The following is a 23,140-nucleotide window of genomic DNA, read 5'->3' as shown; positions in this document are numbered from 1 at the left end:
GGAGCCAGGTGCTTCCTCCTGGGCCCAAGGACATGGGCCATCCTCCACTGCACCCCCTGGGCCACAGCAGAGAGCTGGACAGGAAGAGGAGCAACGGGGACAGAATCTGGCACCCCAACCGGAACTAGAACCCGGGGTGCCGGCGCCACAGGCGCAGGATTAGCCTAGTGAGCCGCGGTGCTGGCCTCCTAGTTGTTTACTGAGGGAGCCTAGAAGTAGTGATATTCTAGAAGCACTGAGCACTTTAAGGCCTAGATCTTGGTTTCAACTATCATTCTTTAAAAAACAAAACAAAACAGAAACTAGGCTCTTTAGAAAACTGGATGATTCTAACAGTAGGGAAAATAAAAGATCTGCCTGAATAGTCTTCTCACACCAGGAAAATCAAAGAACTTTGCTATGATTTGTTTACTATCTATTTATTTAAACTTATCTGAAAGGCAGTGTGAGAGGGATGGAGACAGATATTCCATCTGCTGGTTCACTCTCATATGTTTGCAACAGCCCCAAACCAGGGGCTAGGAACTCAATTTAGGTCACCCATGTAGGTGGCAAGGACCCAAGTACTGGAGCCATCTACTGCCTCCCAGAATGTGTATCAGGAAGCTGGAATCAGAAGAGGAGCTAGGACTCAAACCCAGGTATTCTGATATGGGATGTAGGAGTCCTAAGCAGCATCCTAACTGCTGTGACAAAAGCGTGTCCCTCTGCTATGCCTTGAATGTTAAATATTTCCCAGAGGTCCCTGTGGTAAAGGCCTGGTCCCCAGGTGGTAGAATCTTTAGAAGATCCTTAGTTCACTGTGAATGTGCCCTCAGAAAGCATTCTCAGGAGTTGGTTGTTGTAAAAGACTGAGTTTGGGGTCAACTACTCTCCTCCATAGTTTACCACAAGGTCCTTTAATCTACCATGGAGCCCTGCAAGGGTCAAAGCCTGCATCATGTTACTTGGACTCTGAACCTTCAGAATCGTGAGCTAAAATAAATCTCTTTACTCATTAAACGAGCTTTCCTAAGGTATTTTGTGATGGTGATGAAAAGCTGACTGAAACAACTTCCCAGCCAATAAAACAGGAACAGTTTGAGCAAAAATAATGAAACTATAGAATTATAATCCAGAGAATAAAAGAAATACCCGTGACTTCATTCACAAATAGTTGACTAATCTAAAAAGTAACTGAAGAATAGAGAATTCTTCCTTACAGAAGAATCCCATTAATAAATACAGAAGGAATGAGAGGGATAGAAAATTAACACCAGGACACCCTTGTAATTATTATAGGAAAAGATAGACTGATGAAAACTAAAATTAGCAGGCAGAAGTTTAAGGGGAAAAAGCACTTGCACAGCCCCAAATATTTATTAATTACAAAGAGTAAAATAGTAACTTTACAGCAGAGAAATACAGGATTTGTCCACTTAAATCACTTCATCCAAGATATTGCCAGTAGGAAGATTTACAAGGACCACACCAAAATGGTGATCTGTGAAGGGTACATCAGCTCCCTCTGTGGTCTTCTCCCCCAAATCCATAATCTCAATCATGAAAAAATATCTGATAAATCAAAACTGAAAAACAGCTTGCAAAAAAGCCTGACCAGCACTCTCTGGAAGTGTCAAGTCATGAAAGGAAAGCAAAGACTGAGGAGCTATTTCTAACCGGGGAGACTAAGGTAATATGACAACCAAATTCAACACAGATGCCTGGAACAGAAAAGGGAAGGCAGTGATAAAACTGGTAAAATCCAAAAATTGTCTGTAGTTAACAGTGAATGTGGTTCCAATGCTGACTTCCTAGCTTGGTAAGTGTACCACAGTTACATAGGATGTTAAGTGTAAGTGAAGGGTGTCTGGGTCCTCTCTAAACTATCTTCACAATTTTTCTTTAAGTCTGAAACTATTTCAAAAGGTTTTTTTTTTTTTTTTAAAGCTAGGCTGCTACATCAAGACATTGAGAGAGTAAATGAGCTTGTTTGGCTAACCAGTCCATGCTGGCTACATAAAATACCCCTATTTTCTATTACTTAATATAGCACACACTATAATTCTATCCTTAGTAGATTTTCATTGAGAGTTCAAAATCTCAGTCACAGTGTACAAAACATTTAATGGATAAATTACATATAAAATGGCTCTTTCTTGATCTTAGAGTATACTGCAGTCAATGTTAAAGATCTACGAAGTGTTAAGGGGGGGGAAGAAAAGGAGAAAAAAAAGTTAAAAGACTTTAAGAAAATATACCTAAATTCCAATCTGGTTTGTTAGAGTAGTGGTTACAACTAAAAAATAACTTTCTGAAGGGTAGAGTGACAGAAAAGAGGGTGAGAGAGGTGGGGAGAGGGAGAGGGAGGGGGAGGAGGAGAGAGGAAGAGTGAGAGCGAGAGAGCGGGATCGATCTTCCATCTGCTGGTTTACTCTCTAAATGTCTGCAACAACCTGGGCTGGGCCAGGCCAAAACTGAGAGCCCTTAATTCAGTCTCAGTCTCCTAACTGGGTGGAAGGGATCCAAGTAATTGAGGTATCATATGCTTCCTTCCAGGTGTGCACCAGCAGGAACTCTAAATGGGAAGCAGAGTAGCGAAGACTCAAACCAAGGATTCCAATATGGGATGTGGGCATCCCAAGCAGGGGCTTAACTGTGACACCAAGCCCCTACCCCTAAAAATAAAACTTAAAAATATAACATTAATATATAAATATATATAAAGCTATCTTTAGTGATATATTGTTAGTCTTTCAACAGGTACTAAGGATAAGAAAAATGTGTTTTCACTATATCTTGCCAAGAGACAAACAAATTAAAGTACATAAAGAGTAATAAATTAAGAAACAGAGAACACACTGAGATGGTATACTGGATGTTTAACTGCAGATCTGGAAAGAGGAAAAAAAGGCATACATAATATTTGGAAAGAAAATGGTTGAATTTTTTGCCAACTGAATGAAAAATACTAATCCAGTTTGAGGATGCCCACATGATAAAAAGAAATTCATGCACAGATACAGCACCATAAAACTGAAGAAAACTAAATAAAATCTTAAAAGCACAGAAAAAAAAAATCGGATTATCTTTAAAGGAGTTAGAGTTTTGGTTTGTCTATAGAATAATGGAAGAGAGAAAGTAAAGATTATTTCTGGTGAGATTAACTCCTCTATCTGGTATCAACACAGAAGCTTTTGTCTGCTGAAAACATTCTTTAAGAATAAAGGAGGGCAGGTGACGCAGCTCACTAAGCTAATCCTCCGCCTGCGGCGCTGGCACCCCGGGTTCTAGTCCCAGTCGGGGCACCGGATTCTGTCCCGGTTGCTCCTCTTCCAGTCCAGCTCTCTGCTGTGGCCGGGGAAGGCAGTGGCAGATGGCCCAAGTGCTTGGGCCCTGCACCCGCATGGGACACCAGGAGGAAGCACCTGGCTCCTGGCTTTGGATCGGCGCAGTGCGCCAGCTGTAGCAGCCATTTGGGGGGGTGAACCAACGGAAAGAAAACCTTTCTGTCTCTCTCTCTCACTGTCTAACTCTGCCTGTCAAAAAAAAAAAAAAAAAAAAAAAGAATAAAGGAGAAATAGACTTTGCAGGTAAAACATACACCTGCAGGGTAACATAATAATAGATGGAAGGTCAGGAACACAAGTAGTAAATCTGTGTTAATACCAATTACATAAGATAAGTGGGGAAAAAAAGCCAGACTTAGATTAACAAAAAGAAAGCACGTAAAAACCACTAACACGGCCGGCGCCGCGGCTCAATAGGCTAATCCTCTGCCTGCGGCGCCAGCACACTGGGCTCTAGTCCCGGTCGGGGCGCCGGATTCTGTCTCGGTTGCTTCTCTTCCAGTCCAGCTCTCTGCTGTGGCCTGGGAGTGCAGTGGAGGATGGCCCAAGTGCTTGGGCCCTGTATCCGCATGTGAGACCAGAAGAAGCACCTGGCTCCTGGCTTCGGATCAGCGTGGTGCGCCAGCAGCAGCGTGCCAGCCATGGCGGCCATTGGAGGGTGAATCAACAGCAAAAGGAAGACCTTTCTCTGTCTCTCTCTCTCACTGTCCACTCTGCCTGTCAAAAAAATTAAAAACAAAAAAACAAAACAAAACAAAAAAACAAAAAACAAAAAAACAAAAAAAACCACCACTAACACACAAGGCAAGTCTTCAAAAAGTTCATGGAAAACGTGCAGCCTGGTTTAATTCCATGAATATTCTAAAGTCCCTTCACATACTATAGGTCTTGCTACATGGCTCTTCACATACTTTAATCTTCACAACAGATGGAAATATGAGCTCAATATTCAGAAAGGGAAAAGTGAAGCAAAGTGATATTAAAATCTGGCATATTTGAACAAATTAGGGAAGAGGAAGGCTCTGGAAAGTTGGCAACATTCCATATCTGGGGCTAGACAGTGTTTACACAAGTGTCTGCTAAGTAATTACAGGACATATTTGATTATGCGCTTTTTTATAGGAGTACTCCATTTCATAGTAAAAATCTGTAAAATAAATGAAAGGAGGTAAATATGGCTAAAAAAGCAGTGATTGAGAAAAAATGAAAACAGAAAAATTTGCTTATGTTATGAAATAAAAAACAGACCTCATAGTTCACATCTACATTATTTCAGAGTAACTCAGCTGCATATTAATGAACTTTAAACAATCAGTGATTCTGCTTCAGAATTAACTAATATATCCTAGGATAAGTAAAAGGAAATAAAGTGGCCATTTTGTATAACTTTCAACTTTTTAGGACCATTTTCCTCATTATGACAGATTTTAATCCATTGAGATGTGGAAAAGAATTTATTTAGTATATAAAAGCTTACCTGATTTCTCAGATAGAGGAAAAAGCCTGGCCAAAAAGAGCTGAATTCGTCCACAGAAGACCGTATTCTGAGATTTAGATAATCTTCTTAGGAGATCTAACAATATATGGAAACCAACATTACAGAGGAAAGATCATTCAACATTTATTAAAACTACATCTAAGCTTCTTAATGAGTTTGTCAGGAGCATTTGCCACATAAAAGTACTAAAAAGCAGTAATAAAAAACACTCAGCATGGGGCCAGTTTGTGGCATGGAAGGTTAAGCTGCTGCCTGCAACATCTGCATCCCTTATCACAGTACAGGTCTGAGTCTCTCGGTTGCTCCATTTCTTATCCAGCTCCTTTTTTTTTTTTTTTTTTTTTAAGTTTTATTTACGTATTTTGAAAATCAGAGTGAGAGAGAAAGAGAGAGAGACAGAGATCTTGCAACCACTGGTTCACTCTCCAGTTGGTGGCAATGGTCAGGCTGAAGCCAGGAGCTTCATCCCATCTCCCACCTAGGTGCATAGGCCCAAATGCTTGGGCCATCTTCTACTGCTTTTCCCAGGCCATTAGCAGGGAGCTGGATGGGAAGTGGAGCAGCTAAGAAACGAACTGGTGTTCACATGGGATGCCAGAGTCACAGGCAGTGGCTTTACCTGCTATACCACAATGCTGGCTGCCCAGGCTCCCTTCTAATGTGCTTGGGAAAGCAGTGGAAGATGGGTCAAGCAGCTTAGCTTCTGCCACCTATGTATGAGATGCAGATGGAGTTCTGGCTACCGGTTTTGGGTTGGCCCTGACCTGGCTGTTGTGGCCATATGGGGAGTGAACCAGTAGATGGAACGTTTCTTTATCTGTCTCTTTCCATCTCTGTCCCTCTGCCTTTCAAATAAACAAACAAAAAACAAACAAACACCTTAAATAAAAAATTCAGGGGCCAGTGTTGCAGTGTAGCTGGTTAAGCCATTGCCTGTTTCGATGGTATCCCATATTGGTGCTGGTTCAAGTCTTGGCTGCTCCATTCCTAATCCAGCTCTCTGCTAATGACCTGGGAAAAGCAGTAGAAGGTGGCCCAAGTGCTTGGATCCCTGCCACTGACATGGGAAACCTATTTGAAGCTTTTGGTTCCATGGCTTCGGCCTGGCTCAAGCCACGGCTGTTGTAGCCGCTTGGGGAGTGAACCAGCAGATGGAAGTAAACTCTCTAACTCTGATTTTCAAATAAATAAAATCTTAAAAAAAAAAAAAAAAAGTTCAGCATAAGAAAACTTTACTAAATTTTTCTAATTTTCATTAGCTTTATACCTCAGAACTTGAACAGTTTAATTTTTCTTAGGAAAGTAAATAATCATTAATAAATCAGGTTTTTAAAAAAATATGTTATTTTATCTTTATACTGTTATCACTGGTACTAATTTTCCTAACCTTCTGGCCACATTTAAAAAAATTTTTTTGAAAGGCAGAGTGAGAGAGAGAGGGACAGCCACGGAAACATATCTTTAATCTGCTAGCCTGTTTCCCAAATAGCTGCAACAGCCAGGAACTCCATCCTGGTCTCCTACACAGGTGGCAGGGGCCCAAAGCATGTAGGCCATCTTCTGCTGGTTTTCCAGGCACATTATCACTAAGGAAGCTGATTCAGAAGTGGAACAACCAAGATCCAAACTGGCACTTTGATACGGGATGCTGGAATCGCAAGCTGTGGCTTAACCCACTGTGCTGCAACGCTGGCCTCCATATATACATTTTTTTAAAAGAGTTATTTATATACTTGAAAGTCAGAGTTACACACAGAAAGAAGCAAAGGCAGAGAGACAGAGAGAGAGGTCGTCCATCTGCTGGTTCACTCCCCAGTTGGCTGCACTGGCCAGAGCTATGCTGATCCGAAGCCAGGAGCCAGGAGCTCCTTCAGGATCTTCTGTGTGGGTGCAGGGGCCCAAGGACTTGGCCCATTCTCTACTGCTTTCCCAGGCCATAGCAGAGAGCTGGATGGGAAGTGGAGCAGCCAGGACTTGAAATGGCACCCTTATGGGATGTCCACACTGCAGGTGGTGGCTTTACCCGCTATGTCACAGTGCTGGCCTCCCCATGTACATTTTTAAAAACAATTATTTATCATAGAATTACTTACCATTGCACATACGCAGTAGATAGTTTTTCCCAGCGGAATAAAATGTATTCTGAAATCAAGAAGGAAATTATTATTTTTCAGGAATTCTTGTACCCCTTTGACAACAAGTCATAGGAAGTTAAATGTTAAAGAACACTAACTTAAACCAAGAATCTACCAAGCCACTTTTGTTTTCAGTGGTTTTTCAGTGAAATATTTCCAGATTTTTAAGAAAACATGAAGTAGCTCGTTTAAATTTGTGAAATTATGTATTTTTAAATTAATTTTTACTACTCAATCAAAATGTGCATGTGAAGTTCTTCTCTACACATGGCTCTTATTTGGTTCTACCGAGAAAGCACAGTATATAATTCTTTCACAGTGACAAACTTTTTGGTAATAAGCAATATTAGAAATATTAGCAAAAGATCTTCCTTCAGAACTCTGGATCTACAGAAAAGTGTCAGCAGGAAAAGAAACCAAGGCACTTACTGATTTCCAAGTAGCAACATTTTTTTCCACAAAAGTGAATATTGTGTCACATTGATCCAAAGGAAGACAATCCAAAACATCTCCCAATAATACAAAAGGTGTAGATGCAGTGCAAATACCTTCAAGTGGAGCACAAGCCAATTTAAAAGTTTTTAAAACTGTAAATAGACTATGAAAAAGAATTCTGAAGATTATCTTAAATGAGGCACTTTGTCAATCATAATAAGACTTTAGAAGAAAACAAAAAAGCAATCAGAAAGTTCCAAAATGGGACACTTACGTAATTTCAATATGCACACTAAGTAAAAATGATCTAATTCTTGGTAACATCTAGAACATTTACTGAAGTTAGTGCTTTTTTTTTTTGTTTGCTGTGCTAAGTGCTTTACATATAGTTATACATTTAATCCATATAACCCTATGAGGTACATCCTATCATTATCTTTATTTTGTAGAATGGGGAAAAACAGACACAGAGGTTAAATAACTTGCCCAAAATTACAGAGCAATTATGTAGAAGAGCTAGAACACACGTCCAGACAGTTTGGCTCACAGTCTGTTTTTGTCATCACTGAGTTATTTAAAAGAATATAATGCAGCCAATTAAAAACAATGATTATGATAATCATAGTAACCTGGAAAACTGCTTATGTTAAGTGAAATTATGGCAGGCAGGCAGACAAGACCAGAGATGAGATTGGACTAGATGACCTCTAAAGTCCCTTACAACATTGAGATTCTTTGATACCACATCTTTGGCATTCAAATTATTTGAGAGGCATAATCCTTGCCCTTAGTCAAAGTACAGTCTGGCATTTTATGCACATTTAATAATTACAGAGCTGAAGGAAATTCTCTACATTTCATGCAAAACATCCTGAGTCAGCAGACTTAAGCGAAGGCATGGGAATCGCCTTTAAAAATAGAAACTCACTGGTCATTGTGATGAGCTGGCAAATTTGGGAACCATGGAGTTACAGCACAATCCCCAAAACTCACAACCTGCATCCCAGCTTCCACAATGATCCCTCTGCTTACCTTAACCTTAGCTGGATGTCCCTCTTAGTTCCTGAATACTGTGCTATACTCATACTTTGTTTTGTCTACAACGCTTTTTCTGCCTCAAGTGTCTTCCTCCTCTTTATCACAGGGTAAATTTCAAATCATACAGTAAACGTCAGCCCATCTGAAAAACCTCCCTGCTATCTTTGAGCACCGCACCTATCTATGCTTTGGAATCACAGCTAGCATAAACCTAATGTAGCATTTAGCATATTCTAATTATCTTTGCAATGCAGACTGTGAACTTTTCAAGGGTTGATCTTATTGTATATTTTAACTATAGGAAGTGCCTGACACCAAACAGAAGCACAATAAACATCTCCTGAGTTCAACCTAAAAATAAAAATGAACAATTTGAAATTATGTCCCATGTCTCTCCCAAGAAGGAACTTTTCCAACTCAAAGTTCATTCATGTCTTTATTTATAGTTTAAGTTCATAAATTCTCATCTTTCTCAATTAAAGTAAAAGTTCTAAATGTAGACTTTGCACAGCTTTAAGTGTCAAAAACATCACCTTTATAACAGTAATATAGCAAGGTACTCAATGAACTAAACACACTGTAAACTGAAAGGAACTGGGCAAGGAATGCTGCATTGTAAAATTCATTTAAGTATGCTTATTGAATGGATGAATTATTATGCAGCTTGTATAAAAATCTAAAGGGGCCAGCCCTGTAGTGCAGCAGGGTAAGCATCCATCTCCAGCACTGGCATCCCATAGGGGCACCAGTTTGAGTCCTGGCTGCTCCACTTCTTTTTTCTTTTTCTTCTTTTCTTTTTCTTTTTTTTTATTTTTTGACAGGCAGAGTGGACAGTGAGAGAGGAGAGAGACAGAGAGAAAGGTCTTCCTTTGCCGTTGGTTCACCCTCCAATGGCTGCTGTGGCCAGTGCACCGTGCTGATCCGAAGCCAGGAGCCAGGTGCTTATCCTGGTCTCCCATGGGGTACAGGGCCCAAGGACTTGGGCCATCCTCCACTGTACTCCCTGGCTACAGAGATCTGGCCTGGAAGAGGGGCAACCGGGACAAATTCCGGCGCCCCGACCGGGACTAGAACCCAGTGTGCTGGCACTGCAGGCGGAAGATTAGCCAATTGAGCCGCGGTGCTGGCCCTGGCAGCTCCACTTCTAATTCAGCTTCCTGTTAATGCACCTGGGAAAGCAACAGAAAATGGTGGAGACTAGATTGAAGCCCCTGGCTCCTGGCTTCAGCCTGGCCCAGTCCTGGCTGTTGCGGCCATTTGGGGCTTGAACCAGCAAGTGGAAGATCTCTCTGTCTCTCCTCTCTCTATAACTCTGACTGCCAAATAAATAAATCTTTAAAAAATGCAGTCAGAATTTATGAACTTAAGTTCACAAAACAGCTTGCAGCTTCAGTGGGAGACCAGTTTTACCATATGTGATCAAATTTTAGTAGGAATTAAGTATAAAATAAAATGGTATGTAACACTATAGATTAAAAGGAACTTTTCAGGGTCGGCGCCATGGCTCACTTGGTTAATCCTCCGCCTGCGGCGCCAGCATCCCATATGGGCGCCCGATTCTGTCCCGGTTGTTCCTCTTCCAGTCTAGCTCTCTGCTGTAGCCCAGGAGGGCAGTGGAGCATGGCCCAAGTACTTGGGCCCCTGCACCCACATAGGAGACCAGGAAGAAGCACCTGGCTCGAGGCTTTGGATTGGTGCAGCGCTGGCCGTAGTGGCCATTTGGGGAGTGAACCAACGGAAGGAAGACCTTTCTGTCTGTCTGTCTCTCTCATTGTCTATAAGTCTACCTGCCAAATAAATAAACAAAAAAGGGTACTTTTCATATATATTATCTGAATTAATCAAGTATCTTACCCAAACTGGTTAAAGAGAAATGTTGCTGAACGTTCTTCTCATTTCTCTCTGAAAATATCCAATGAGCTTCTACAACATTAGGCACTGTGTACTTACTATATGCCTCTTAAAACTGCCCCACAATGCCACTGCCCCATTTTAACAGACCTCCGTCTAGTTTTCCTGCCAGTAGTCTCTCCCAATTCACTTTCCCATAGCTGCCCCTTATTATAGCACACAAGCTTTTTACAACAGATCTTACTCCACCCTCATACTTCTTTCCTCACCATTCTCTTTTTTCCTCTCACCCTTGAGGCAGGAGACACCTAAAGGTTAAATGGGGAAGCTGAGAAAAAGAAAGGCCAAAAGCCATAGCTTAGAGGCTGTTTGTATAAATAACAACGAAAGAGGCTGGCACCGTGGCTCAACAGGCTAATCCTCCACCTTGCGGCGCCGGCACACCGGGTTCTAGTCCTGGTCGGGGCACCAGATTCTGTCCCGGTTGCCCCTCTTCCAGGCCAGCTCTCTGCTATGGCCCAGGAGTGCAGTGGAGGATGGCCCAAGTCCTTGGGCCCTGCACTCCATGGGAGACCAGGAGAAGCACCTGGCTTCTGGCTTCAGATCAGCGTGGTGCGCCAGCCGCAGCGCGCTGGTCACGGCGGCCATTGGAGGGTGAACCAACGCAAAGGAAGACCTTTCTCTCTGTCTCTCTCTCTAACTGTCCACTCTGCCTGTCAAAAAATAAAATAAAATAAAAAAAATAAATAACAACCAAAGAAACTCCAAAAATTTTAGAAGCCTAACTGCTTGTTTGAAAAAACCTTCTCTTATAAGCTGTATGCACAGATACAGTAATAACCAAACAACTCACAAAGCAGGTGTTTTCAAAGCCACGCTAAAGGGTCCCCTACCCAATAACCACCCTTATAAAAATCCAACATTTTTCACATTTGGGGTCTCAAGTCTCAGCCTCAATTTGAGGTCTGGCTTTTGGCCCATCTCTACTCCCTTAAGCACACTTTTTTTTTTTTTTTTGTCTTATAATACATCCTTGCTGTTATACTTACTGTCTGTGTGAGACTTGGTAAGTTCATTGTCTCAGATCCAGAAGAATCTGGTCCCCGACATTCTCCTCTTGACTTCCACAACACTCCTGCTCCCCACAGTCCTCTAGCTATGCTGAACTTGGCCTTTGCATAGCTATTCCCTTCTCTGTCTGATAAACCTTTCATCCCTCACATCCCAGCTCTCCTGTTAGAGCTTTTCTGATTACTCTAGATTCTGAGATTTAGAAAGTCACTTTTACTCTATTGCCTTCAAACACATTTCATTCACACTTCAACTACAGTATTTACAACACAGTTAAGATATTCATACATTTGCTTCCTCCATTAGACACTAGGTCCTTACAGGTGAGAGTTGATGGTTTTATTTATCACTGACTCTCCAACTGTTAGCTCAGTATTAGGCACACAGTAGATGCTCAATGCTTACTGAATGAATCAAATAACTAGTGAAAAAATGAAAGCACCAAATGTGCACTGTGTAATAGTGATGAGAAATAAGTATGACCTAATTTGATTGGGACAACTTCATGGCCTGAAGAGTGAATGAAATCAGATAGGTAGAGAGAAAAAGTTTTAAATAAAGCATGTTATATCCAAGATTACTTAAAAAAAAAAAACATTCTTACCTTCAGTTACTCCCCCAATAGCAAGAGAAATAATAGCTAAAACGTTTTCACATGACGAATGATTTATCTACAGAGAAGAAACAATTTGATTTAGGGGCAAAAGTTCATGTTACTGACAAAAAATCCTGACATTAACTTTTTACAAATATAGGATAAAAATATTTCTTACAGAAGGTAAACACTATTTCCTACGATAAAATATAAAAAATGAACATTAACATATCAGTAACTGCAGAAGTATGACAAGTAAGTAAAAATCAGGTGATTAATTCAAAACCCAATGGTCTCAGGAGAATGGTTACCTTAGCAAGATAATGAAGCACAGAAGTGCTGAGACCCTAACTCAATTAATAGCACCCAGTAAAGGCAAGGCTGGTGGAATTAATGTACCAGGGTATCAACACCTGTGAGAAAGGGTTTTAATGGGGATGAAGGAGTGTGCTTAGGTTATAAAAAATTATAAAAACCAGCATTTGGCTGGTGCCGTGGCTCAATAGGCTAATCCTCCGCCTAGCGGCGCCAGCACACCAGGTTGTAGTCCCGGTCGGGGCGCCGGATTCTGTCCTGGTTGCCCCTCTTCCAGGCCAACTCTCTGCTATGGCCCGGGAGTGCAGTGGAGGATGGCCCAAGTGCTTGGGCCCTGCACTCCATGGGAGACCAGGAGAAGCACCTGGCTCCTGCCTTCGGATCAGCGCGGTGCGCCAGCCGCAGCGCGCCGGCTGCGGTGGCCATTGGAGGGTGAACCAATGGCAAAAGGAAGACCTTTCCCTCTGTCTCACTGTCCATTCTGCCTGTCAAAAAATAAATAAATAATAAAAAAAAACAGCATTTATTGAGTGTTCAATCGCGTTGTTTTATACAACAGTAAAATAGTAGTTCCCTTCTTACAAACTAAACAAACGCAAAGTAATTTGTCCAAAGTCTCACAATGAGAATGTATATCTGAAGAAAAGGAAGGAACGTGTCTGATCCAGACTTTTCTGAGAGAAAAGAACACTGCATTGTGGTCATTAGAAGAGAATTTAGCTTTCTGGCCACTGACCTTTACTTGAACAAGAATAAACTTGAAATTTTTTCTTTCTTTCAAAAGTCCCACTAATTGTAAATAAAATCACATTTTTCACGGTTAATTTCTTTATTGAGGTTGGCGAAGCCTCAGTTATTTATGCATGCTTTCTGATGAGAAGGATGCCACAGGACAATGATGGCTTGGAATCCCAGCCTCTAAGGCTGAATGTCCTTGATGAGACCAAGATCTGAAGCATCACTGTTTATGTAGCAAAGTGAAACAGACTGCCTTTTCTTGTTTTATTAAGCCAAAACTTTGAACTGCACCTGTGCTACCAAAATTCTTAATTAGGATATAAACTCCTGTATCACTATCACAAGGCAGCAAGCTCACTCAACAAAAAGAATCAAATATTCAATCTAAGAAAAAACATTTTTAAATAACATGGCTTATTAATTTGCTAGCAAAATTTTAAGTGAATAAAGAACAATATACTTACAATTTCTTCTTCAAGAACACCTCTGAAAGCCTGGTCAAGGGTACATTTTTTTTCATTTTCACTATCGGATACAAAAGATACCCTCGTTTCAAAAATAGTTCAGATTAAGTACAAAGAGATAGCTAAGTAATTTTTCAAGGTAATAATGCTTACCTTCCAGGTAACTGACCAAAAGTACTCAACAATGGCTTGATATTTTTGTTGTTCAAGGCCTCTCTGGTAGATTTCTAGACAAATAAAAGTGGCAAATAATTGGAATTTTGATTTTTGATTATTTACTGAAAAACAGTGTTTTGGGCCACTGTGAAACCAGATTCTGTCCTGTCCCAAGAGGTTGGATCTCACTATCCTCAAACTTCATGCCCCTACACCTGAAGCGCCTCAACAAAATCGCTTGTATAAAAGAGAAAAACATACCATTAATCAAAAATAAGTCTAAAAAAATACTTATACCTGGAAAAAAATACCAATTTTTCTTTCAGTAATTTTTATTCCAAATGCCACCGAATGATACATATCCTCTAAATTTAGCAAAAGCTTCCTAGCTAGATTTTTTCATCTTAGACTCTCCCTTCTACCTTTTTTAAAATATCACCTTCACGGGAGTATTCTGCTTTAAAAAAAAGTTAACAGTGGCTCCTTACTTACATGTTTCAGCTTTTGAATTTCATAGCACTCTCAAGGTTCCTGTTAATGTCAGTTCATCCGAACTTACTTCCCACTACTTCCTTCAACTTCCACTGAAGTCCAGTTATTTCTTCACTGTCTGTCAAACTCTACCTAATGTATTCACACATTCATGCCACTTTTCTCACTGGCTCATCCAAATTCAACCCATTTTTCCAAACCCATCTCAAGTTCTACCTCCTCTGGACTGCTGACAGTCTTACACATAGTAAGCACTGAATCAATACCTGCTGATCAGATTCATATATACATGGAAAATCATCTTATCACCTCAAAGGACTTGGATCTAGACTGGAAAGTTCCACTCCTGGTTTTTGTGACTAGTAGGCTTAGTAGCTTGGGGCTTATCCCATTGTCTCACTGTTTCATTATCCAAACGTATTAAACATGGTGGTTGTTATAGATCCTTACTAACAGCAGCTCTGGCATCACCTGGGAATTTGTTCTACGTACAGAACCTCAGGCCTCAGTCCAGATTTACTGAATCATTGTCATTTAAGAAGATTTCCAGGTGATCCCAAGACAGGGATGTTTGAGAAGCACTAGATGAGATCGTCTCTAATTAAATGGTCTGTTTAAGGACTAATAAGATCTTGAATAATCCTAAATTTTTGCAGAATTTCAAAGCACCAAGGATTATAGCAAAATGCATACAAAGAAAAAGATTCTGAAAATGTAAACAAGTTGTAATCTGTTAAAAAACAGATGGAGGCAGGCACTTGGCCTAGCAGTTAAAACACTGGGGTACCGACATCAGAGTGCCCAGAATTCCAGTCTGGCTCTGCTCTCCCTTCCAGTTTCCTGCTGATGCACTATGGGGGGCAGCAAGTGATGGCTCAATTAGTTGAGTCCCTGCCACTAACGTGGGAGATCACCTGGTTGAATCTGTGGTTCCACACTGTTACAGGCATTTTGAGTGAACCAGTAGATGAGAGATTACTCAAAGAAATCAGGCTTAAAAACAACATAAGAAAATGAACATTGTATGGACAAAAACCTGGCAGACAAGAAAACTACTGAATTTACAAAGAATCAATTTTTGCCCCCACAGGATTTTCATTCTTCATACCCAATTGAGCAGTTAAATATCTGAGTAGTTAAGTCATGTCTTGGAAATATGGGTGTGAGTGCTAGAGACGAGTACAGTCCATTTACAACAATGTCTTCATACAAACTATGATGGGAACACAAACAGGGGCTCTAAAATCAGCAACATCAGTCCAGTCACTTAACTTTTTTTTTTGTATGTTTGGTGATGGGGGGAGCGTCTCAGCTTCTCTCTCACACACCCGGGCCATAAAATTTAGTCAGCTTCACAGTGTTACTCCAATAGTTACGTGTTTCCCCAAAGTTCAAACTACCTCCCGCATTTGGTCAAGAATAAGATAGCGCCTGGTAACCCTCTCCAGGGTGACCTGTTTGCCTCTTCCCGCTTATGAGCGCCTTACCTCTCTGCTGGGAGATCCCGAAGGTTAAAAGCTTGATGAACAGGCAGCTGGAATCACCACCTGGCCCTTTAGGAGGCGGGGCGGGAGCCGGGTCTCCCGGCTGAAAGCTCTCCCGCCATCCCCCTCAGCGGTTCCCCTCCCACTTCTGGAGACACCTGCCCGGCTAAGCGAGCAGAGGGGCTGCACCCGACCGGAGGTCGTCGCCAGGTAAGCTCTCCACGCGCCGCTGAGGGCGCCCAGAACGCCGGGTCGGGGGCCCACGGGCGGGAGGGCGTAGGCGAACAGCGGCGGACGCACCATAAGGACAGGTAGTGCACCTTTTCCTCCCTCCCAGCCCCCGACGGGGCCGGGAGCGAACGCCGCGGAGGACACACCTCTGTCTCGCTTTATCAAGGGGGCAAAACTCCAGTAATTTCGGAGAGAGGAAGGGGAAAAGAGTAGCCCAGAGTCACGCTCGCGTATTCCCGACAGTGGCTCACCGTAAACCGCGTCCGCGCTTCGGGCAAACTGAAGAGCGGCGGCGTCGGAGACATCTTCCCGGCTGCGCGTGCCCGCCACTGCGCTGCGGCGCCTGCCGATGACGTCAAGCCGGGAGCAACGAGATTGGCTCCGCGCGCGGCTAGAGTGGCCTGTGGGCGTTGGGGCTTGAGAGCTCGCGGTTGGGAACTTCCGAGGAGACTGAGTCACCGCGCAGTGCTTCGTGCGGGTTCTTGGTTTGTCCTTGGGGTGAGGGGACTTGGGCAGCCTCATTGCTCTCCCCAGTGCAGAAAAGGCCCGAGGCGCACTTGAGCTTGGGTGGTTTTCCTAGGTTTTGGGAGGCGGTTGAATGGCGGCTGATTGCGGCGCCGGTGGGCGGCGCAGGAAGGTGGCCGCTGCCCGGGAGTCTAAGGCACATGCCTTATCTGGGGAAAGCTCCAAGCCGGGGAGGTGTTGGCGGTGGTCCTGTACCGCCTGCTCGCGTCGTCCCCGGATCTTGAGGTTGGGGTGGAGGCGGACTCAGATGGCGCGTATCGGCCGTGTATAGCGCATGGGCCCTGCAGCTCACGGAGCGCTGTTCCTTCTTCGAAATAAAGTGGTACTTGTCTCCAGGACTGTTGACTAATAGCTTGAATGAAATAATGCCTGGAGGTGAGGAATGCCTTTACCCTTGGAGTCAATTCTGTTTACTGGCACAGGGAGGTCTCTGCTGAAAGAGAGACCTTTCCCAGGGGAAACTTGGCCTGTGAGGAGCCAAGTGGCGGTAATTCTGAGTTTATGCGGTGGGGAAGAAAGCCGTGACGCAAACTTGGACTTCCTACCAGGTCCTACCCTTCACACCTGTACCTAATGAAGAAATCCAGGCGGCGCCGAACTTCCGTCACTTCACTGACATCCAATAAGAACACAGGAAGCTAAGGCAAAGATAGTTGTGCAGGGTCCTGCTCCTAAGTGGAAATTGTGGACAATGAATACCTGGAGCATTACAGCCTTCCCAGAATCCAGTCATGCAGATTTGATTATATACGTTGAGTTTACAAATTGGCAAAACAAAAATGATTAAATCAGAAATGTGCTTTGTTAGTCCGATGGTACCTGTTGTAATAGAATTATTGTTCTTATTACAGATGATTAATGCTCAGGAACACAACTAAAACCTCAGAGGTGAATTATTTGTAAAAGAAATCCAGACAGAAGAGCTGGAGTTCATTGGCTTAGCAAAACCCAGTCACTTAGAATTGCTTATTCTACAAACACCTGTTGAGCACTTGAATTGGTTGAATGGGTAACAAATGATTGGATGAACGAAATAATAAAGTGTAGTTCCTAATTTGAGGAATTCTTAGTTTGGTTGACATAAAAGGAACGTAGCTATAATTTTTACTTTTTTTGGACAGGCAGAGTGGACAGTGAGAGAGAGACAGGTCTTCCTTTTCTGTTGGTTCAACCCCAATGGCCACTGTGGCTGGTGCACTGTGGCTGGTGCACCGCGCTGATCCAAAGGCAGGAGCCAGGTGCTTCTCCTGGTCTTCCATGCAGGTGCAGGGCCCAAGCACTTGGGCCATCCTCCACTGCACCCCCGGGCCACAGCAGAGAGCTGGACTGGAAGAGGAGCAACCGGGACAGAATCCGGCACCCCCACTGGGACTGGAATCTGGGGGGCTGGTGCCACAGGCGGAGGATTAGCCTAGTGAGCTGTGGCGCCGGCCTCCTGCTCCTTTTTAATGTGCACTCTGGGAACAGCAGGTGATAGCTCAGGTGCTTGAGTCTCTGCCACTGGTGTGGGAGACCTAGATTGAGTGCAGGCTCCTGGCCCTGCCCTTGCCATTGCAGGTGTTGAGGAAATGAGTGAGTGGATAGGAGCTTGGTCTCACTGCATATGCTCGTATATGTTCTCACTCTGCCTTTTACATAAATAAAAAGAAACAAGAGAAATAATGCTGAAAAGTTAAATCAGAACCAAATTATATTACTATTAGAGGCCAAAGAATGTTATGGATTAAAAGATGGTATTTATAGTCCCTACCAAATTGTAGCTGGCGGTACGTTGTAGGTGAGGGAGAGAGATGAGCTGTTGTGCTGCCGAAATGAGTGAAGCAACACAAGATAAAGGGAAGGGAAAAAGCAGATGTCGGGGTTATAGAGTTCTAGTGTCTACTGGATATGCAAAGTTTCAGTTAGGGATGATGGGGAGGTTCTGGAGATGGGGTGTGGTGATGGCGCACAACAGTGTGAATGTACTTGATGCCATTGACTTGAACACTTAATAGTTTTTTTTTTTTTTTTTTTTTGACAGGCAGAGTGGACAGTAAGAGAGAGAGACAGAGAGAAAGGTCTTCCTTTTGCCGTTGATTCACCCTCCAATGGCCGGCGCGGCCGGCGCACTGCGCTGATCCGAAGCCAGGAGCCAGGTGCTTATCCTGGTCTCCCATGCGGGTGCAGGGCCCAAGTACTTGGGCCGTCCTCCACTGCACTCCCTGGCCGTAGCAGAGAGCTGGCCTGGAAGGGGGGCAACCGGGACAGAATCCGGCGCCCCGACTGGGACTAGAACCTGGTGTGCTGGCGCTACACGGAGGATTAGCCTGTTAAGCCACGGCGCCAGCCAACACTTAATAGTTAAATATTATATATAGTCACAAAATATTTTTAAAACTATTATAAAAAGGGAGCAATTTGAAGCTAGATAGTTTATATAAGGGGCAAACACATCATATGATCTTGAGTACGCCCCTCCACCCCAGGTCCTATTCAGTAAGGCAAGGAGGCAGGTGATGCATTTGAAAAGATGTCCATCAAGGCCGGCGCTGTGGCTCACTAGGCTAATCCTCCGCCTGCTCTGCCAGCACACTGGGTTCTAGTCCCTGTTGGGACACTGGATTCTGTCCTGGTTGCCCTTCTTCCAGGCCAGCTGTCTGCTGTGGGCCATCCTCCACTGCACTTCCGGGCCAAGTGCTTGGGCCCTGCACCTGCATGGGAGACCAGGAGAAGCACCTGGCTCCTGGCTTCGGATCAGCGCGGCGGCCATTGGAGGGTGAACCAACAGCAAAGGAAGACCTTTCTCTCTGTTTCTCTCTCTCACTGTCCACTCTGCCTGTCAGAAAAAAAAATAAATAAAAAACCTGAAAAAATATCAAAAATCACTATAGTAAAATACATTAGCATTTAGATGAGATTAATGCTTTATAATTCATAGTATATTTAACATGCTCAGTTGATATTCTAAATGATATTTTGAAGCAACAGTATAGCTATTATGCCCATTTTACACATAAAAAAACCTCAGGGGCCAGAGTTGTGGCATTAAAGCAGGTTGAGCTGCCACTTCCACCACTGGCATTCCACATCTGAGCACTGATTGAGTCCTGGCTACTCTGCTTCTGTCGCAGCTTCCTGCTAATGTGCCTGGGAAGGCAGCAGGTGATGGCCCAAGTGCTTGGGCCCTTGCTGCCCACTTTGGAGACCCCAATACAGTTTCTGGCTCTTGTGACCACTGGGTGAGTGAACCAATGTGTGGAAGAGCTCTGTCTCTTTTCTGTCACTCTGCCTTTCAAACAAATAAAAATAAAGCAAAAATAAAAGAATAAAAATAATAAAAAAGCAGTCTCAGAGAAATGATTCTTGTTAGATGTAATTGTTAAAAATGAGACTACCCAGGGATTTTTAGTACAAAGTTTGTACTTTTTACTGTTAGCCTGTCTTAAGTGGTGACAAAGTAATGTTGTGTACCTCTTGAGAGCCAGGCACTTTCTTTGTGTTGTTTCTATACAACAGTACCATTCACAGTTACAGATTAAGGATGAAATAGCTTCATTGGACCTGGTCACATGGCTAGAGAAACCTGAGTTTGGCGTTAGAGCCTTTTTCTACTCCCCAAGCTTGAATTTTTTAAGTCTTCTTTTTTTTAAAATTTATTTTAATTGAGAGAGACTGAGTTCCCATCTGTGGGTTTGTTCCCCAGATGTCCTCAATGGTCCTGGGTGAGGCTGGGCTAGACCAGGCTGGACTAGGAGTGGAAAACTCAATCCAGGTGTCCCACTTGGGTGACAGGGACCCAATTACTTGAGCCGTCACCACTACCTCCCAGGGTTTGCATGCAGGAAGTTGGAGTCACAAGGCAGGTCTCAAACCCAGGTACTCTAAGGTGGGACGTGGCCACCTTACTGCTAGGCTGAACACCCACTCCGCCAAGTCTTAACTCTTGAATCTGTACCGAAGCATGGACCTGGTCAGTAAGTAGTTTGTGGTTTATTGCAGATTATTTCATTATGGTTGGATAAGGGTGAAGTCCATATTATTAATAGCATTTTTTCCCTCTTTTTTTATTTTTTGTTTTTTCTTTTCGCTTTCTTTACAAACCCTTGTGTCGAGGGCTGACTTTCAATAGATCGCAGCAAGGGAGCTGCTCTGAATAGCAAGAATTTTTAAAAATATAATAGTTCATGAAAAAGCAGACAGTCAATGACAAATAACCTTTTTCACTCTGTTTATTGAGCACCTGTTTGTCCTGTCATGCTAGCCAGCAAGGTAACATGCACTAGAGACTGCTTCCATGTTAGGAAATATCTTCCTTCAGAGATTCTGGTATAGCTGGTTTAGATCAATTCCAGGCATTCACATCTTCATTTCCCTTTTCCTTACTGTGGGCCAGTTTACCATTGAATGGTAAGATGGAGGAGAAAAGGACGAAGAGGCTGGTTCAGGTTCTGGGCCCTTCTCTCCCTTTCCCTTTCTTGTACTTTAAGTGGGCTGAAGTACCTGTAGGGAGCTGATGTTTGAGAGACAAAGTTGGGCAAAAGAAGCGTCCTATGTTGGAAAGGGAGTAGAAATAAGAACAAAAATGTGCAAGAGGGTGACACTTTGTATATATTTTAGGACATAAAATTTTGTGGAAGAGGAATTTCACAAAAACAGTGGGATGCTGTATTTTTAAAAATACGGTGGCAATTTATATGGTTGATATTATAATTTTCAACACATTTGTTGAGTGCTTACTGTCTGCCAGGCACGGGTATAAATATTGAATTATATGTGTAGTATTGTTATATTGCAGGTATTTATATATAGTTATCTAGTGTATGTTACAAAAATCCTATTTGGTGAGCTTGGTTAGACCATAGAAATGAGCATAAATCAAGATAAGAAATAGAATAGTGGATGACTTCTTGCCTGGAATACCCAGCTTCTTTGCAGGGTTAGGAAGGGGTTTTGCTTGAAGTAACACCTTTGCTTGGTGTATCCCCCATGCCTGTCCTGTGTCTCTCTTGAGAGCATTACCTTAATCATTTGCTCATGAATTCTCACCGCAAGATTTGCTTCTGGAGATCCTACTTACGTTAGTTCGGGTCTACAAAGAGGAAGACCTCAGTATCAGATTAAGAGTGCAAGATATTTATTGTAGGGGCCGGCTCCATGGCTCACTTGGTTAATCCTCTGCCTGCGGCTGCGGCGCCTGCATCCCATATGGGCACCGGTTCTAGTCCCAGTTGCTCCTCTTCCAGTCCAGCTCTCTGCTGTGGCCCGGGAAGGCAGTGGAGGATGGCCCAGGTGCTTGGGCCCTGCACCCACATGGGAGACCAGGAGGAAGCACCTGGCTTCTGGCTTGGTATCGGCACAGCGCCAGCCATAGCAGCCATTTGGGGAGTGAACCAATGGAAGGAAGACCTTTCTCTGTCTCTGTCTCTGTCTCTCTCTCTCTCTCACTGTCTATAACTCTACCTGTCCAGTTTAAAAAAATTATTGTAGAGAAAGCAAGAGCAGAGAGAGAGCTTGCAGACAACAGTGAAGTCGGACATTCATGGAAGAAAATGAGGGGAGGAAGGAGGATTAGGTAGGAAGTTTCTGGGTGAAGTGCAGTTCCAAGAAGGGGTTGGCTTTGTCACTGAACACTGGAGGAGCCTCAATCTGAGCTCCTGTTGGAAGAAACCTGTGTTTTGGTGTCAGGGTGCCTCTGATGTTTTGTCATTGACTGGAATCAGCCTAAGAAGTCTTGGCCTAGTAGAAATGTGGTGGGTCCAGAGGCTAGGCACTGGGGCCATCAGTTGTGGTCCCCACAGCAAAAGAGTTGAGTATTGTTTTCTTGGCCACCACACAGTCCTAAGATGTTGATAAATGGTAGTCTGCAATTTCACTTACCTATGGTCAACCGTGGTTGGAAAATATATGGAAAATTCCAGAAACAAACAATTGGTAAGTTTTAAATTGCACACTGTTTTGAATAGCATGATAAAATCTTGTGCTGTTCTGCTCCATCTTGCCTGGAATGTGAATTATCCCTTTGTTCAGTGTAACACTACTCATTGTTAGTCACCTGGTAGCCTGTGTATAGGCAAAAATATAAATGATAGAGAATGCAGAATATCCTCGATTTCTGGCATCTACTGGAGGTCTTGGAATGTATCCATTGCCGGTGAGGGGGGAACTGCTGTAATCACTTATATTCAAAAAAACATTTTCTTCATTTATATACAAACCTAGCACTGCAAACCAAATAGAGTGCCTGCTGTTGTGGAGCTTTTAACCTGTATTGAATCAGCTTTCTTTTTAAAATGCATAAAAATATAAAAATTTCACTCCATGATACACGCTGTGAAGGAAATGATAGCTAACACCTATTGTGTTTTTGAGTTCTATGTGCTTTTCATTTAAGCTTCTTGAGAACCTTAAGAGGTGGGTTAAACTCTTTATCATTCCCATTTTACAGCTGAAGAAGTTGAGGTAAACAGTGCTTAGGAAAAATAGCCTCAAAATCACTCAAAATCAAAGAAATTGGAGACATAGGTAGAGAATACTTTGTAGTAGTTAACTTAAAATAGGATTGTCAGGGACTGGCGCTGAGATGTAGTGGGTAAAGCTATCGCCTTTGATGCCAGTATCTCATATGGATGCTGGTTCAAGTCCCAGCTGCTCTACTTTTGATCTCTCTACTAAAGCGCTTGGAAAAGCATCAGAGGATGGCCGAAGTGCTTGGTCCTCTGCACCCACGTGGGAGGTCCAGAAGAAGCTCCTGGATTCAGATTGGCCTAACTCTGGACATTATGGCCATTTGGGGGAGTAAACCAA

General features: G+C 43.0%; 1 protein-coding gene across 1 annotated transcript in view; it reads right to left on the bottom strand.

Moving 5' to 3' along the window:
• The window catches only part of THOC1 (THO complex subunit 1), a 52,582-nt gene extending 36,416 nt beyond the window's left edge, over nucleotides 1–16,166 (bottom strand). Inside the window, exons 1-7 of the mRNA XM_062201438.1 lie at nucleotides 16,084–16,166; nucleotides 13,623–13,696; nucleotides 13,470–13,530; nucleotides 11,962–12,028; nucleotides 7,392–7,510; nucleotides 6,921–6,969; nucleotides 4,807–4,902 (exon numbers count right to left, since the gene is read on the bottom strand). Of these exons, the coding sequence (XP_062057422.1) occupies nucleotides 4,807–4,902; nucleotides 6,921–6,969; nucleotides 7,392–7,510; nucleotides 11,962–12,028; nucleotides 13,470–13,530; nucleotides 13,623–13,696; nucleotides 16,084–16,137 (520 nt within the window). The 5' untranslated portion in view covers nucleotides 16,138–16,166. The remainder of the gene's footprint in view (nucleotides 1–4,806; nucleotides 4,903–6,920; nucleotides 6,970–7,391; nucleotides 7,511–11,961; nucleotides 12,029–13,469; nucleotides 13,531–13,622; nucleotides 13,697–16,083) is intronic.
• Between the last annotated feature and the right edge of the window lie 6,974 nt (nucleotides 16,167–23,140).

Source organism: Lepus europaeus, chromosome 9 (assembly GCF_033115175.1).
Source record: "Lepus europaeus isolate LE1 chromosome 9, mLepTim1.pri, whole genome shotgun sequence".
NCBI classification, from domain to species: domain Eukaryota; kingdom Metazoa; phylum Chordata; class Mammalia; order Lagomorpha; family Leporidae; genus Lepus; species Lepus europaeus.
Note: the sequence above shows the minus strand (reverse complement) of the source record. Positions and strands in the feature narration are given on the sequence as shown.